Source organism: Populus euphratica, unplaced genomic scaffold (genome assembly GCF_000495115.2).
Source record: "Populus euphratica unplaced genomic scaffold, PopEup_1.0 scaffold75.1, whole genome shotgun sequence".
Taxonomy (NCBI): domain Eukaryota; kingdom Viridiplantae; phylum Streptophyta; class Magnoliopsida; order Malpighiales; family Salicaceae; genus Populus; species Populus euphratica.
The window spans coordinates 1,017,673-1,030,603 of record NW_011499866.1 but is presented as its reverse complement, the minus strand read 5'-3'; the positions used below and the strand labels follow the sequence as shown (position 1 = coordinate 1,030,603).

The 12,931-nt window shown below is 34.1% G+C and overlaps 1 protein-coding gene across 4 annotated transcripts; it reads left to right on the top strand.

The window, feature by feature from the left end:
- Positions 1–1,490: 1,490 nt before the first annotated feature.
- LOC105126182 (U-box domain-containing protein 4-like) lies at positions 1,491–11,044 on the top strand. 4 transcript variants are annotated; one of them, XM_011026965.1, is made up of 8 exons: positions 1,491–1,636; positions 2,404–2,555; positions 2,644–2,694; positions 2,966–3,077; positions 6,276–6,556; positions 8,307–8,423; positions 8,539–10,608; positions 10,688–11,044. In XM_011026965.1, the coding sequence occupies exons 5-8, from the start codon at positions 6,281–6,283 to the stop codon at positions 10,745–10,747; spliced, it is 2,523 nt and encodes an 840-aa protein (XP_011025267.1). In that variant the 5' UTR covers positions 1,491–1,636; positions 2,404–2,555; positions 2,644–2,694; positions 2,966–3,077; positions 6,276–6,280; the 3' UTR covers positions 10,748–11,044. The 4 variants fall into 4 exon arrangements, with proteins under 4 accessions (XP_011025267.1, XP_011025265.1, XP_011025268.1 ...); XM_011026964.1 differs by lacking the exon at positions 2,644–2,694 and adding an exon at positions 2,254–2,305 and having other exon boundaries at positions 1,618–1,636; XM_011026963.1 differs by lacking the exon at positions 2,644–2,694.
- Positions 11,045–12,931: the final 1,887 nt, after the last annotated feature.

The window sequence follows — 12,931 nt, the reverse complement described above, 5'->3', positions numbered from 1 at the left end:
AAATATTAAATTCGTTAACATAATATTATAAAAATATTAAATATAAATTAAATTTTTATTAATAACAAATATTTATTTATATAAAAATAACGTAACCAATTAATTATTGGTTACATAACATATTAAACTAATATTTTTATACATGATATGAATTTTCAAAATGAAAAAAAAACTTGCAATATTTCATTTCTATTGATTATGGTGTTCAGAGAAACCATCTTTTTAGTTTGTCAAAATATTTTAGTAAGCTCTCAGGTTATTTCTTTGACATCCCAATCTTGTTGTTGATGAATTTGTGCAGGAATTCTAACTTTTCATATTTTATTGTTCGCCTATGCACATCATTTCCTATTTATTTGTTTTTTTATTATTCTGAATCTTGTCATATTTTCTCTTAATTATGTGGTTTGTAGAAATAAAAGTATTTTTTTTTATCATTACAAAAGAATAGTTCAGATCTATGTATTTTGTGTATTTTGTATTTGAATTATTTGAACTTTGTTTTCAATGACTATGTTTCGTCTCCTAAGTTTATTCCAAAAGAATATGTGGCCTTAAATTACATTATAGACATAAATAAATAAAATCTCCATTAACGGTCGGCTATTGACTAGTTTTGTCACTTTGGTGGTTACGTCATGAATGGAAGGAAAGAACCGCCAATGCAACTCCATCCTAATAAACAAACACCAATAAAAAATTTCAAATTTTAAAGAAAAAAACATTTTTTAAAACATTTTTTTATTTAAAAATATATTAAAATAATATATATATATATATATATTAAAATTATTTTTAACATTAACACATTAAAATTATAAAAAAACCTAAAAATTTCAAATTTAAAATAATATATTATTTTTTAAATATTATTTAATGATTTAATAAAAAAATATTTTTTAATTTTAAAAAAATTATTTTTAATACCAATACATCAAAACTATAAATTATTTTTAATACCAATACATCAAAACTTTAAAAAATATAAAAATATTGAATGCGATCATGATAAAAAAATTAAAATTTTTAAAAAATATTGAATGCGATCATAAATAGAGTAGCTAAGGTACATGTAATATTAACAGAAAATGACGACAAACCCCTCTTCCTAACACAAATTATTTTTTTCATTGTAAGAAATAGATGCACAAATAGACAAATAACATTACTCCCAAATATATACAGTTAAAAAAGAGAGAGAGGAGGTTTGAACTTTGAACTCCAAAATAATTAAATTTAAATAAATAACGCTAGGTTTAACCACTCTTTTGAGGGCCGCAGAACGTTATAATAATAATATGTATAAACTAAAATAAAAGTGAAGGGATATTATTAAGTTGTTGTGTGCGTTTATGTTTGTTTAAAAATATGTTTAATTTTGAAAAAAATATTAAATTAATATATTTTTAATATATTAATAGCAAAAAAAATAAAAAACTTATTTTAACAAATAAAATATATTTTTAAAAAACACTACCAAACACACTTCAACTTCTACCTTGCCAAAAGAAGAAAATGAATTCCATGGGAAATAAAAAAACTCTCTATTATAAATTATAATTCGGTGGTTTCTTTCTGTTCATTGCCTGTCTTCTGGGCTGCTTCATTCCCTGTCTTCTGCATTCAACGCAGACAGGTACATATGTAATCTCTTGAATATTTATTCTCTGTTGATTTGATGATCTATCTTCTTAGGGCTTTCTTATATAATTATTTATTTGTTTCTGCTTTGCATAATCCCAACTGTTGCTGCTCAATGTTTGCTCTCTTTCTTCCACTTTTAGGGTTTGATTGTCAAAGCCTACCCTCCATATTATTATTATTATTGTTATTTGTAAAAAAGAAAATGGCAAGCTCCAATGATTAATTCTGATGCGATCTTAATTCAAAACGGTTTTAGGATTTGCTAAAGCAGCAGAGTCGAATTTTGGAAAGTTTGGGTCTGTGATTTGTGGAAACTTTTTAGTGATTATGATTTCTGACTAACTAGTGTTAGCAAAACTTCAATCTGGGCTTAAAGATAATGCTTGTTGAAGCAGCAACTGTGATTTATTTCTAGCCATTACGCTTTTCTAATCCAATTGGGTTTAAGTTCTTCCCCATTTGGTGAACTGTATTCTGATAAGCGTTCGTTTTTATGTTAATTTCATTTCTTTTCTCCCATTAAATGACCATGCACTATATTTTTGGTCCTTTCTTGGCCTCAAATATCTCATTTATGCTAAGTCGACTTGCAAAGAATTTTTGTTTTAGGGTTTTGTAAAACAGCACGTTTAAATTTCACTTGAGATTGGGTTCCGGGTAGGTGAGTGAATGCAAGTCATTAATTTGGGAACTTTTTTGATGGAAGTAAATTTTGAAGTAATAACAATGAGTGCTAAGAAATTTCTTTTGTTGTTATAGGTGGTAAAATATATCTACTGCCTTGCATATTCGAAGCGACATGAAAGATCTTGTCTTGAATGTTCATCAATAACCAAATATTGTACACTCATATGATCCATCTCAAAAAGGGTGATTGTGGTAGACAAAAGTTTGAAACTGGCAATGAGAAGGTAAATAATCTTTTTTTCATCATTGATGACAAAGATCTATGAATTCCTGGAAGCTTTGTAACCAAGAAAGTCTGATATTTGATAATAGACAGAAAGGACATGACAAAGTTATGGTCTTGCTGAATCAAGATCTTGTGAAGTAACCTAGAAAGTCCTACTCTTTGATAATTTTGTATAAAATAGTTGCACTCAAGTCTGGAACTAGCAGTCTTTTGGTGCAAGTCGGATTATACCATTTCCCTAGATCAGTGGTCCTTCCTGAATTCAAGGGCAAGGATCAATTTATATTCTTCATATTTTACTCGCAAAAGTATTGGCCTTTGTGTGTGTGATCTGTTGTCCAAACTTTAATTAAATCTTAGAACTGTTTTTAGATGATGGCTTAAGAATTTAATATTTGGTTGTTACAGGAGTTCCCTAGTGAAGAGCATCAATTCTGAAGAATTTCATGAGTTCATCATGGGTGTCAAAATAATGTGAGATTCTTTGGGTATTTGAAGAGACAAGTTTGTGGAAAATAAGGTACAGTTACTTCTCTTCTCGTTTCTTTGAACATGATTAATAAGAGATAACTACATTACAAGCCTAAAACTTTTTAATTTTGTTATCTAGGACCCAATCCTTTAATATATAACACAATTAAATGTCAACCAGAATTTTCATCAATGCAATCTTAAATGCAATGTCTGTTAACTCCATGCTGACTTGTCATTAATTACATATACCATCATTGATATGGAATGCGTGTTAACTCCAGGCTGACTTGTCCTTAATTACATATACAATCATTGATATGGAATGTGTAGTAGGCTATTTGTAGAGACATACATTTCGTTTTCATTCCTAGGGAGAGAGACTAAAATATAAAAGAAAAACTAAAATTAGTCCACACCGTTTGCAAATTCTTCAGTGCCTCAACCAACATGGCAAGGGCTCCAATGGAAGAACCATGCTCTTGATAAACATCCATAGCCCCCTTTCTTATCCTCCATTTTTTCTTTTATTTCCTTCCCATGGTCCTAGTACATCAACTCTCATTCATCCTTGACCTTTGTTGATATAAACAAGCCTTGGATCTTAGTTGAAAACCAAAGTATTAATTAAGTTCAAACATAGAAATAATAATGAAAACAACAAGTCTGGATGGTAGCTTGTTGATGCCGTATATAATAGAAAGACAAACAAGATAAAATATCTTAAGTTCCTAATTTAAATAACTCTTGGCCGAGATCCACCTTCCTAGATACTTTAGGATTTCTTAGCCAACTTTTAAAGTCCTTTAGATGCTAGGAAATCCGATCTGAATAGGAATTTAATTGTTGACGTCTTCTTTCCTTGTAGGACTAGGATTTTCCTTCGGACATGGAAAACATTCTTAGAAATTAATTCTTCTTGTAGCCGCCCATAACTTTCCTTGACTATGAGAATCAAATCTTTGGCATTAACTAATCCTTTCAAGTCTAGGATTTAGATTTGATAGCTCCATTTGGTTTCTTTGCATGACTAGGAAACTTCCTCCTTTGTTGCTAAATATTCTCCAAAATAATAGGGACAATAATGACCAAATTTTCCTATTGCTGATCCTTGTAAGAAAAGGATCCCAGCATCTTAATTAGTCCAAGCCAACTTTGGACTCCATGTGGCCCAAACCCATACTCCTTAATATAACCCAAATCAGACCTGATATGAGCTCCCAACAAGCCTAATTTGCTGCCAAAAGTAGACCCATACATGGGCTGACCTGATTTGGCCACATGAACCTTCAAAGAGATTGGATTGAACCCATCATCATACACAATGGAACACAAGGCTGGCTAAAACTATCCCATGCCAAAAGCCCATTATGGCTGAATGAAACACAAGCTAAATTCCAAGAAAAAACACAATCTTGGCCGAATGGTCTCCCCATCGAACCCAAGCACAACATTGAAGGCCCTTCATGAGAAATGCATGGCTGAATCGTATTATTCCCTCTCTCTTCAAGAAGATTTTTCCTTGAATCTTTAGGAATAATGACTGTTGTTTAAGCCTTCAGAATTCATTTCTTGCTAACACTTGCCTCCAACAACATTGTATGGAAATAATGGTTGATAAGGATTTCAAATAAGCACGCCTTACTAACCACCTATGCATATACTTTTGGATAATAACCACTAATGTCCTCTTTTGTTTTTCATGCTTGCGGCATTGTTCCTTCTTTTCCATCGAAGCTTGAAGGTCATAGAATAATTTTCTATACTTATCAACTTCTTATTCTAAAACCTCTACACACGCCTTAGTTTTTTCATTCTTGCTTTGGAATCCTCCTCTGTTCCCTCTCCCTTGTTGAATACATGACACTTTTTATATATATATCAAAAGACTCAATTCAACGCAATCAATCAAGGTCAGAGGCTTTCGCAACGTATTCCATTTATGAATATAGACTTAAGAATCAATAAATATACTGAAAACAAGCAAAATAAAACTATGATTACAAATTCATGAGTAGAAATGCAAATTCGTACGAATTGTGGACGAATGAAGACGCGAAACATTATCTCTTCTGTACAACATTAGCTCTTATAACCCTTACTTTATGGCAGCATCATCATCATCATCTATCTTTGTTAGCTTGGTATGCTATTTGGTTTTTATTCTTTGATACAATCCTTGTGTTGCTTATTCATATTCGTTGATTGTATTATAGTTTTTTCTCCTGCTGTGGGTTTGTTTGGATAAGTTTTCTTGTTTCCATTATCTAGGTATGTTTTTGCTAGGCAAGGGAGTGCAATGCCATGGGATTCATAAGATTTAAATCCCTTGCTCCATCTTAAAGAATTTTGTCAAGTCTCAACCTCCATTGAATTCCTTAAATAAATTTTTAAGAAATTTGGATTGACTTCCTAATGTAGTGATTTTTTTATTTGTGATCACTATTGAGAGTGAAGCATCAGTTAACTTTGAGAATCCATGCCTTTTCTATGGTTGAATCAAATTACATCCCATTGAACTTCAGTATTTTGCTTTGTCCCTATGACATAATGTTCAAACCGGGAGGCTTAGCCTTTTAGGCACATCCTCTATTTTGTGAGACATTGTATTGGTACGCTTCATCCATCCTGTCTTGCTTCATCTTTGTCTAGGAAGCTTTTATTTTTGTTTCCCTACATGAAAAATCTAGAATTTCTCAACCTGTACGCCTCACCTTTCTAGCTCAACATGTTTAACAACATTCTTGTCATAACCTGCTCCATGCCGGGAAGAGAAAGTAGATGACACCTCATCTCGTAAACCTTGATGTCTTGTTATAGCCTGGAAGAGAAAGTACCCGACACCTCATCTCCTAAACCTTCATGTCTTGTTATAGCCTGGAGCATGAAGTATAATGTTCATGGAGTTATGTTCCAAGGAATTAACTGTTTTTACAGTTGGGAGGATTTCTAGAACATTTGAAGAGGGGGGCATATAATGACAACTTGTAGTTTTATCAAGCACCATATTTGTGATATGTGCCTTGGAGCACACAATGGCAGTGGCAAGTGTGTCAAACTAATAATTTTAAATTGCTGTGTGATACTTAATGAATGTAGAGTAATTATTGATGCTTATTTCAACCTTTGCGTATGTAACACAATGTATGCTTTTTGTTAGATTGAAAGCTGTGTTTAGCTCTAAAATATCACTGCTTTAATGATTTGCTAGTTTGCTGATAGTTCTTTCCTTTGTCTGGTGATGCAGGTGTGATGGAGATATCATTGTTAGAAGTGCTTCTGAAAAACATCTCTGGATTTTTACATATATCAAAAGACAACAAAATTAGCTCAGATCCAGTTCAGAAGTACTACCAGAAGGCAGAAGAGATACTAAAGCTGCTGAAGCCAATACTTGATACCATTGTTAATTCTGAAGTAGCTTCTGATGAAGTGCTTAATAAGGATTTCCAAGAATTGGGTCAATCTGTTGATGAATTGAGGGAGATATTTGAGAACTGGCAACCATTGTCAAGCAAAGTTCATTTTGTAAGTTTTGAACTATATTTTTGTGATTATAGATGGCATGTTTGTTCTACTTGTAGATTTCGGGATGGTGTCAAAGCAGACCTTGGCTTAGCGTCCTCATAATTATTTCTTTTTTACTTTTTTCAATGCCGTTAGCATGCATAAGGATATTTAGTCCCTTTATTTATATTGCGATTACCAATATAGATGGCATTTTCCTTCTACTTGTAGATTTTGAGGATGGTGTTAAAGCAGACCTTGGTTTAGCATCCTCATGATCATTTCCTGTTTGACTTTTGCAAATGTCGTTATCTAAGGATATTAAGTCCCTTTATTTATGTTGTGATTAGCAACTTTCCATTGTTGATGGTGTCTAGAGGTGGGAATGCAGCATGATTGTTTGAACAACAAAGATGGAGTGTGGTAGTAGTGGTGATAGGAATTCTTGCATGGGTTGTTGAAAACAGGATGCTAAGTTGTTGATGCAACAGTGGTGGATTCAGTGTTGGTGGTTCTGGTCTTGTTAATTTGTTCACTTCATTAATATTCTGTGATGGTCATTTCATTTATAATCAGATTTTTTTTCTCTTGATTGAAATGCAGTAATTGCGAATGTTGGTAGTAGATGGAGTGTTGTTGAACAGGCTTCACTTTGTTTTGAGATTTCTATGAATGTGGAATTCTTGGAAGTGTTTATCTGTGGAATTTGATTAGTTGAAGCTTAGGAGTCGTTGTAGCTGCATTATCCTCATCTTCATTTTTGCTGATGTTTTTTCATACTTTGCATCTTGAAATTGGATGCAGGCATTTGATTTATCCTATCCATTTTTAGAACAATGAGAGTTGAAATCTTGAAATATATGCATTGCTTTGGGATATTTGTACTATTTAGCACACTAACTCATATCTTTCCTTAATAGAGTATGTGAACTTTTTTTTTTTGTTTCAGTATACCAGCTTTTCCAAAAATTTCAATAATTTATTTCTGTCGACTTTCTGTAATTTTTTCATCTACATAAAGACTAAAACCTATTTTATTATTATTTAAAATTAACAAATAAATTATTGATATACAAATAAAATATTTATTATTTAAAAAATAATATCATATGATTGCAATATAAATGGAAAGTTAATGGAATCATGATAGAGAGATCACATTTAAAAAAAAAAAAATACTTTAGTTAATTCAAAAAGGAATAGAGGTGCTACATTAAGAAAATAAATATTTTAATTGTATCAACAATGTATTAAAAATAATTTTATTTTAGAGTGTATTTTTTTTAAATACTCACATTAAAAAATAAAAAATTGACCAAAGTACTTGATTGAAACAATGAACAACTCTGGTGTATTAAAATGAAAAAGATTAAAGTTCATGCACTTGATTGATATATAATGAAAGTTAGAGTACCAACAATGATTTAAGGGCAAATGACATGTCATTAAATAATGAAAAAAGTGATGGAAGGTGGACGATTTGAAAATTTTGGTTTATTGAAATGAAAAAAAATTAAAGTTAATGTACTTGATTGAAAAATGGTGTAAAGTTGGTGTACTAATAGTGCAATTATCCAATCTTCATTTAATGCAATTATCCCATCTTCATTTAATTTTCATTATTTACAATTTTCTTCTTTGTTTTCGTCATCACTTTTGAATAACAGATAGAGCTAATTACTATGGGAATAAAAAGATAATGCTATATGTTTGCAACCATTTTAAAGGGACAGGCTTGTTTGGCTAATCTTCTCTTGTACATGACGTCTAGGTTCTGCAAATTGAATCATTAACATCGAAAATTTGTTCTCTGGGCCTGAATAGTTTTCAGCTGTTGAAGGCTTCCCATCAACAACTACCAAATGAATTAAGTTCATCATCTCTTGAGGTATTTATCCTCAAAATATTGTTATAAACATTTAGTTTATGGATAGAGCATGCATCTCAATAAGATATAATGTATACCCTTTTATGGTGCTTAACAATTTAATGTCTGATTGCAGAACTGCATACAGAAAATTAAACTTTCTGGATATGTAAAAACATCATCTATCATTAAAGAAGCTATAAGTGACCGGGAGGAGGGTGTTGGACCCAGCTCAGAGATCCTGGTGAAAATTGCAGACAGCCTGTGCTTGAGGTCCAATCAGGAGATTTTGATTGAAGCAGTGGCCCTAGAGAAGTTAAAGGAGAATGCTGAACAAGCTGAGAAAACTGCAGAAGCTGAGTTTATTGATCAAATAATCACCCTTGTGACCCGCATGCATGAACGCCTCGTTCTAATAAAGCAGTCCCAGACATATAGCCCAGTCCCAATACCTGCTGATTTTTGTTGTCCTCTCTCTCTGGAGTTGATGACAGATCCGGTAATTGTGGCATCAGGGCAAACTTATGAGCGGGCTTTCATTAAAAACTGGATTGAACTTGGGCTCACTGTGTGTCCCAAGACACAGCAGGCTCTGGCTCACACTAATCTCATAACTAATTACACTGTGAAGGCATTAATTGCAAATTGGTGTGAGTCAAACAATGTGAAGCTTCCTGATCCCATAAAGTCCATGAGCTTCAATCAGCCATCACAACTTCTTGGGCATGCAGAGTCTATTACATCCAGGGAGCATGTTCTTTCTCATCCAAGGGGCAGCCAGCCAATATCTTCTGAGTCAAATCAGGCTACTGGTTCACCTGGTCAGAACATGATCCCTTCCAGTGGAATCCAACGAGAGGGAAGTTCTCCACTACATTCAGATTCTACTTCTGAGAGTTCCTTGTCAGTTATAGTTGGAAATGGCCAGGGTTTGGATATTGCAAGAATATCATCACTAATGAGTTCTGAAGAAAGGTCCAGTAACTCAGAAGAGAGGAATTTGAATTCAGTTCACCACTGTTCTGCATCACCATCTAGAAAGGAAGTTTCAACTGCTGTTAGAGCTGATGGTCTACTATCTCAGAACCATAATAGAAGTGCATCGGCCTCTAGTGCCCTTGGTCATGCAGCTTTACCTCAAGGAGCATCAGGAGATGCCAATGAATCTTCTGAGTTCTCAAACCATCTTACATCCTACAGCAGTGATATTTCTGGGGAGGTAAAGCCAGAGCCACAGGCATCTTCTGCCTTGCACACCCCACACAGAGAACCTGAGTTCCCTTCCCGTTTGGTTGATACACGGTCAAGAAGCCAAACAATCTGGCGCCGGCCTTCTGATAGGCTTGTGCCAAGGATAGTTTCTTCTTCTGCTATTGAAACAAGAACTGATCTTGCTGGCATTGAAACAGAAGTTCGGAACCTGGTTGAGGACTTGAAGAGCACTTTGGTTGATACTCAAAGAGATGCAACAGCTAAACTTAGGCTACTTGCTAAACACAACATGGATAACCGGATTGTTATAGCAAATTTTGGGGCCATTAGCTTACTGGTCAACTTGCTTCGCTCAACAGACATAAAAATTCAGGAAAATGCTGTCACAGCACTTCTTAACTTATCAATTAATGATAACAACAAAACAGCGATTGGCAATGCAGATGCTATTGAACCCCTGATTCATGTCCTTGTAACAGGAAGCCCTGAGGCTAAAGAGAACTCAGCTGCCACACTCTTTAGCCTCTCTGTGATCGAGGATAACAAGGTCAGGATTGGAAGGTCTGGGGCAATTGTACCACTGGTTGATTTACTGGGCAATGGAACACCCAGGGGGAAGAAGGATGCAGCCACAGCTTTGTTTAACTTGTCAATATTTCATGAAAACAAGGACCGGATTGTACAAGCTGGTGCTGTTAAACATCTTGTGGAATTGATGGACCCGGCAGCTGGGATGGTTGACAAGGCAGTTGCTGTTTTGGCAAATCTTGCGACAGTTCCAGAGGGAAGGAATGCTATTGGTCAGGAGGGTGGGATCCCTGTCCTGGTTGAGGTTGTCGAGTTGGGTTCTGCAAGAGGGAAGGAAAATGCAGCCGCTGCTCTCTTGCAGCTTTGCACAAATAGTAGTAGGTTTTGCCACATGGTGCTCCAAGAAGGTGCTGTCCCACCATTAGTGGCTTTGTCTCAATCTGGTACTCCAAGGGCTAAAGAAAAGGTACGAGATTGAAGATGCTTTTCAATATTCTCTCTTTTTTCATGAAAGTTTAGGATAACGAGTTTTTGGTTGCTTGCAGGCACAGGCCCTTCTTAGCTATTTCAGAAACCAACGGCATGGTAATGCTGGAAGGGCTTGATACAAGACAGACAACCTGTCAACGTGATTGAAGGTTTTGACTCAAGTTCTATACATAATGTGTGTACATTTCATGTGGCAAATAATGCATATGAAGGTTTTTCTGCTTGAATTCTTTCATGATTTGTAAAGAAATTTGATTTATGGAGGGTGCGAAGGAGGCATCTTGTGAAAAGCTTTTTTACACGTGAACGTGGAAAGAAAATATAGAATTGGCTATTCAGAGTGAGCCTGAGCAATGCGATGATGGATGATGTTCCATGTTATTTACTTATTTGCCTCATTTATGTCTTGTTCCTATGCGTGTTATGTTTGGAAAACTCTTATAGAAGCGCCGGATTGTTTTGCGTCAAAATTTCTTCCCATGAAAGTGGGGTCGCTATCTGAACATTTTTCAACCCAGTTTTGAGAACCCACGATAGTATTATGGGCTCTGGCAGTAAATTTCCCAACAATTTGGAATGGACATTATTGCTGCTTAAATAGCAAATTGCATCAAGGAGAATGAGTACAATGACACGTTATTGTGGTTAAAAATAGTGTGCAGGTGAGGATGTATGTGCTTGAATTAATCATATTTTATAGACAATGAATTGCCCGTGTTAATTATACGTATTTTATGATGGATTCATATCTTATGGAACCATGAGGTGATAATTAATTGAACTACCGTGGAAAAAAATTAAACTAAAAGAGTGATCAATAATTTAAACTCCCATAAACCAATTTAAAAGTTTAATGAACAAAAACAATAATTAATAAATGATTATAATAAATACTATGAGTATTATATTTAGTTTATAGCTAGTTTACAGGAACACTTCGGGGTTCAACTAATTTTTTCTTCAATATAAAAAATATATTCAAGTCTAATTTTTTATTTAATTCAAGTTTAAAATTAAATTATATGAGAATTGTTTTAATATCATTTAGTCTACTTGTTGAGTCTAAAAACAATCTAGATAACCAAAAAAAAATATGATTTGGCTTAAAAAAATTTAAGATGATATTTTTTTTAATAGTAAGTTTACTATATATTAGTTCAACCCAGACTTCTTGACTTAATTTACAAAACTCACAATCTGGATCATGAATGCCAATTACTTTAAGAACTTTTAAAAATATATATATTTTTAACTTAATTATACAATAGCAAAATTAAAAAATCATAAAATTGAGCAAAAACAAAATGTTGGTATATTTATCTAAGGCCGCGATAACCTTGTAGAAACCAAACAAAAATAAATTATAAAGATAAATTCAAAATCAAACAAATTTTGAAGGATGAAATTGAAAAAAAAAAACAATGAAAATGAAAGAATGAGGAATTGAGAGAAGAAGAAAAAAAAAAGGTGCTCAACTACTTCACTATATATATGAATAGTGAATAAGGTGAGATACACCCTGAACTTTTTTATAGTAATTTGGACCTTATCATGTTCTGCATTGAAAAATGATTGACATATAGTTCAAAATATATCTAAAACAATAGACCATCATGTTAGTTCTACATATAATTGACTTCCCTCTATTATTATTATTATTATTATTATTATTATTATTATTATTATTATTAGGTTGGGCTATGTCCAGCCTGGTTGGGCCAACTAGCAGTCTAAGAGGATTGGGCTGATATCAGCTCAACGAATCTAGTCTCTTTTCTTGGGTTTGAGCCAGATCCGAACCAACTATTTAGGCTAGGCTATGACAAAGGTTCAGCCCAGACTTGAGGAGGGGGTGTTAATTATTCCCCCCTGTATGCAAAATGGAGCTGGGGGGTTCGGGGGGCGCGAAAAGAGGAAAACAAAGGAGGAGGCTTACCTAATGTGGGGAGAGGCTAGCTGACCCAATTGTTGATTGGTGGTATAGCTGTGGGTGGAGATGCTAACGACAAGTGATAGTTCAGCGGGCTGCTATGGTTGGTTGCTGGAGCAAAATAGGCAAAAGCTTGCAAAGGAGAGGGGAAGCTTGTGGTGGTTGTAATGGTGGTTTATGTCATTGGACCATGACAGTGTTGGGAAGTACGAAAAGGAAAGAGGAAAAGAGAGGAGGAGGCTTACCTGGCATGGGTAGAGGCCAGCTAGCCTTGTTATTAACCGGTGGTAGAGCTATGGGTGGAGACGCTGACAACGAGTGATAGTGGAGCTGGCTGTTATGGCTGGTTGCTGGAGCATAAGAGGCAGAA

What these genes read in the sequence shown, in the direction of transcription:
- LOC105126182 (XM_011026966.1), top strand. Translation starts at nt 6,281, where the DNA reads ATGGAGATATCATTGTTAGAAGTGCTTCTGAAAAACATCTCTGGATTT. An exon ending in TGTCAAGCAAAGTTCATTTT is followed by an intron (nt 6,557 to 8,306) that starts GTAAGTTTTGAA and finishes CATGACGTCTAG; the next exon opens with GTTCTGCAAATTGAATCATT. An exon ending in CTCCAAGGGCTAAAGAAAAG is followed by an intron (nt 10,609 to 10,687) that starts GTACGAGATTGA and finishes GGTTGCTTGCAG; the next exon opens with GCACAGGCCCTTCTTAGCTA.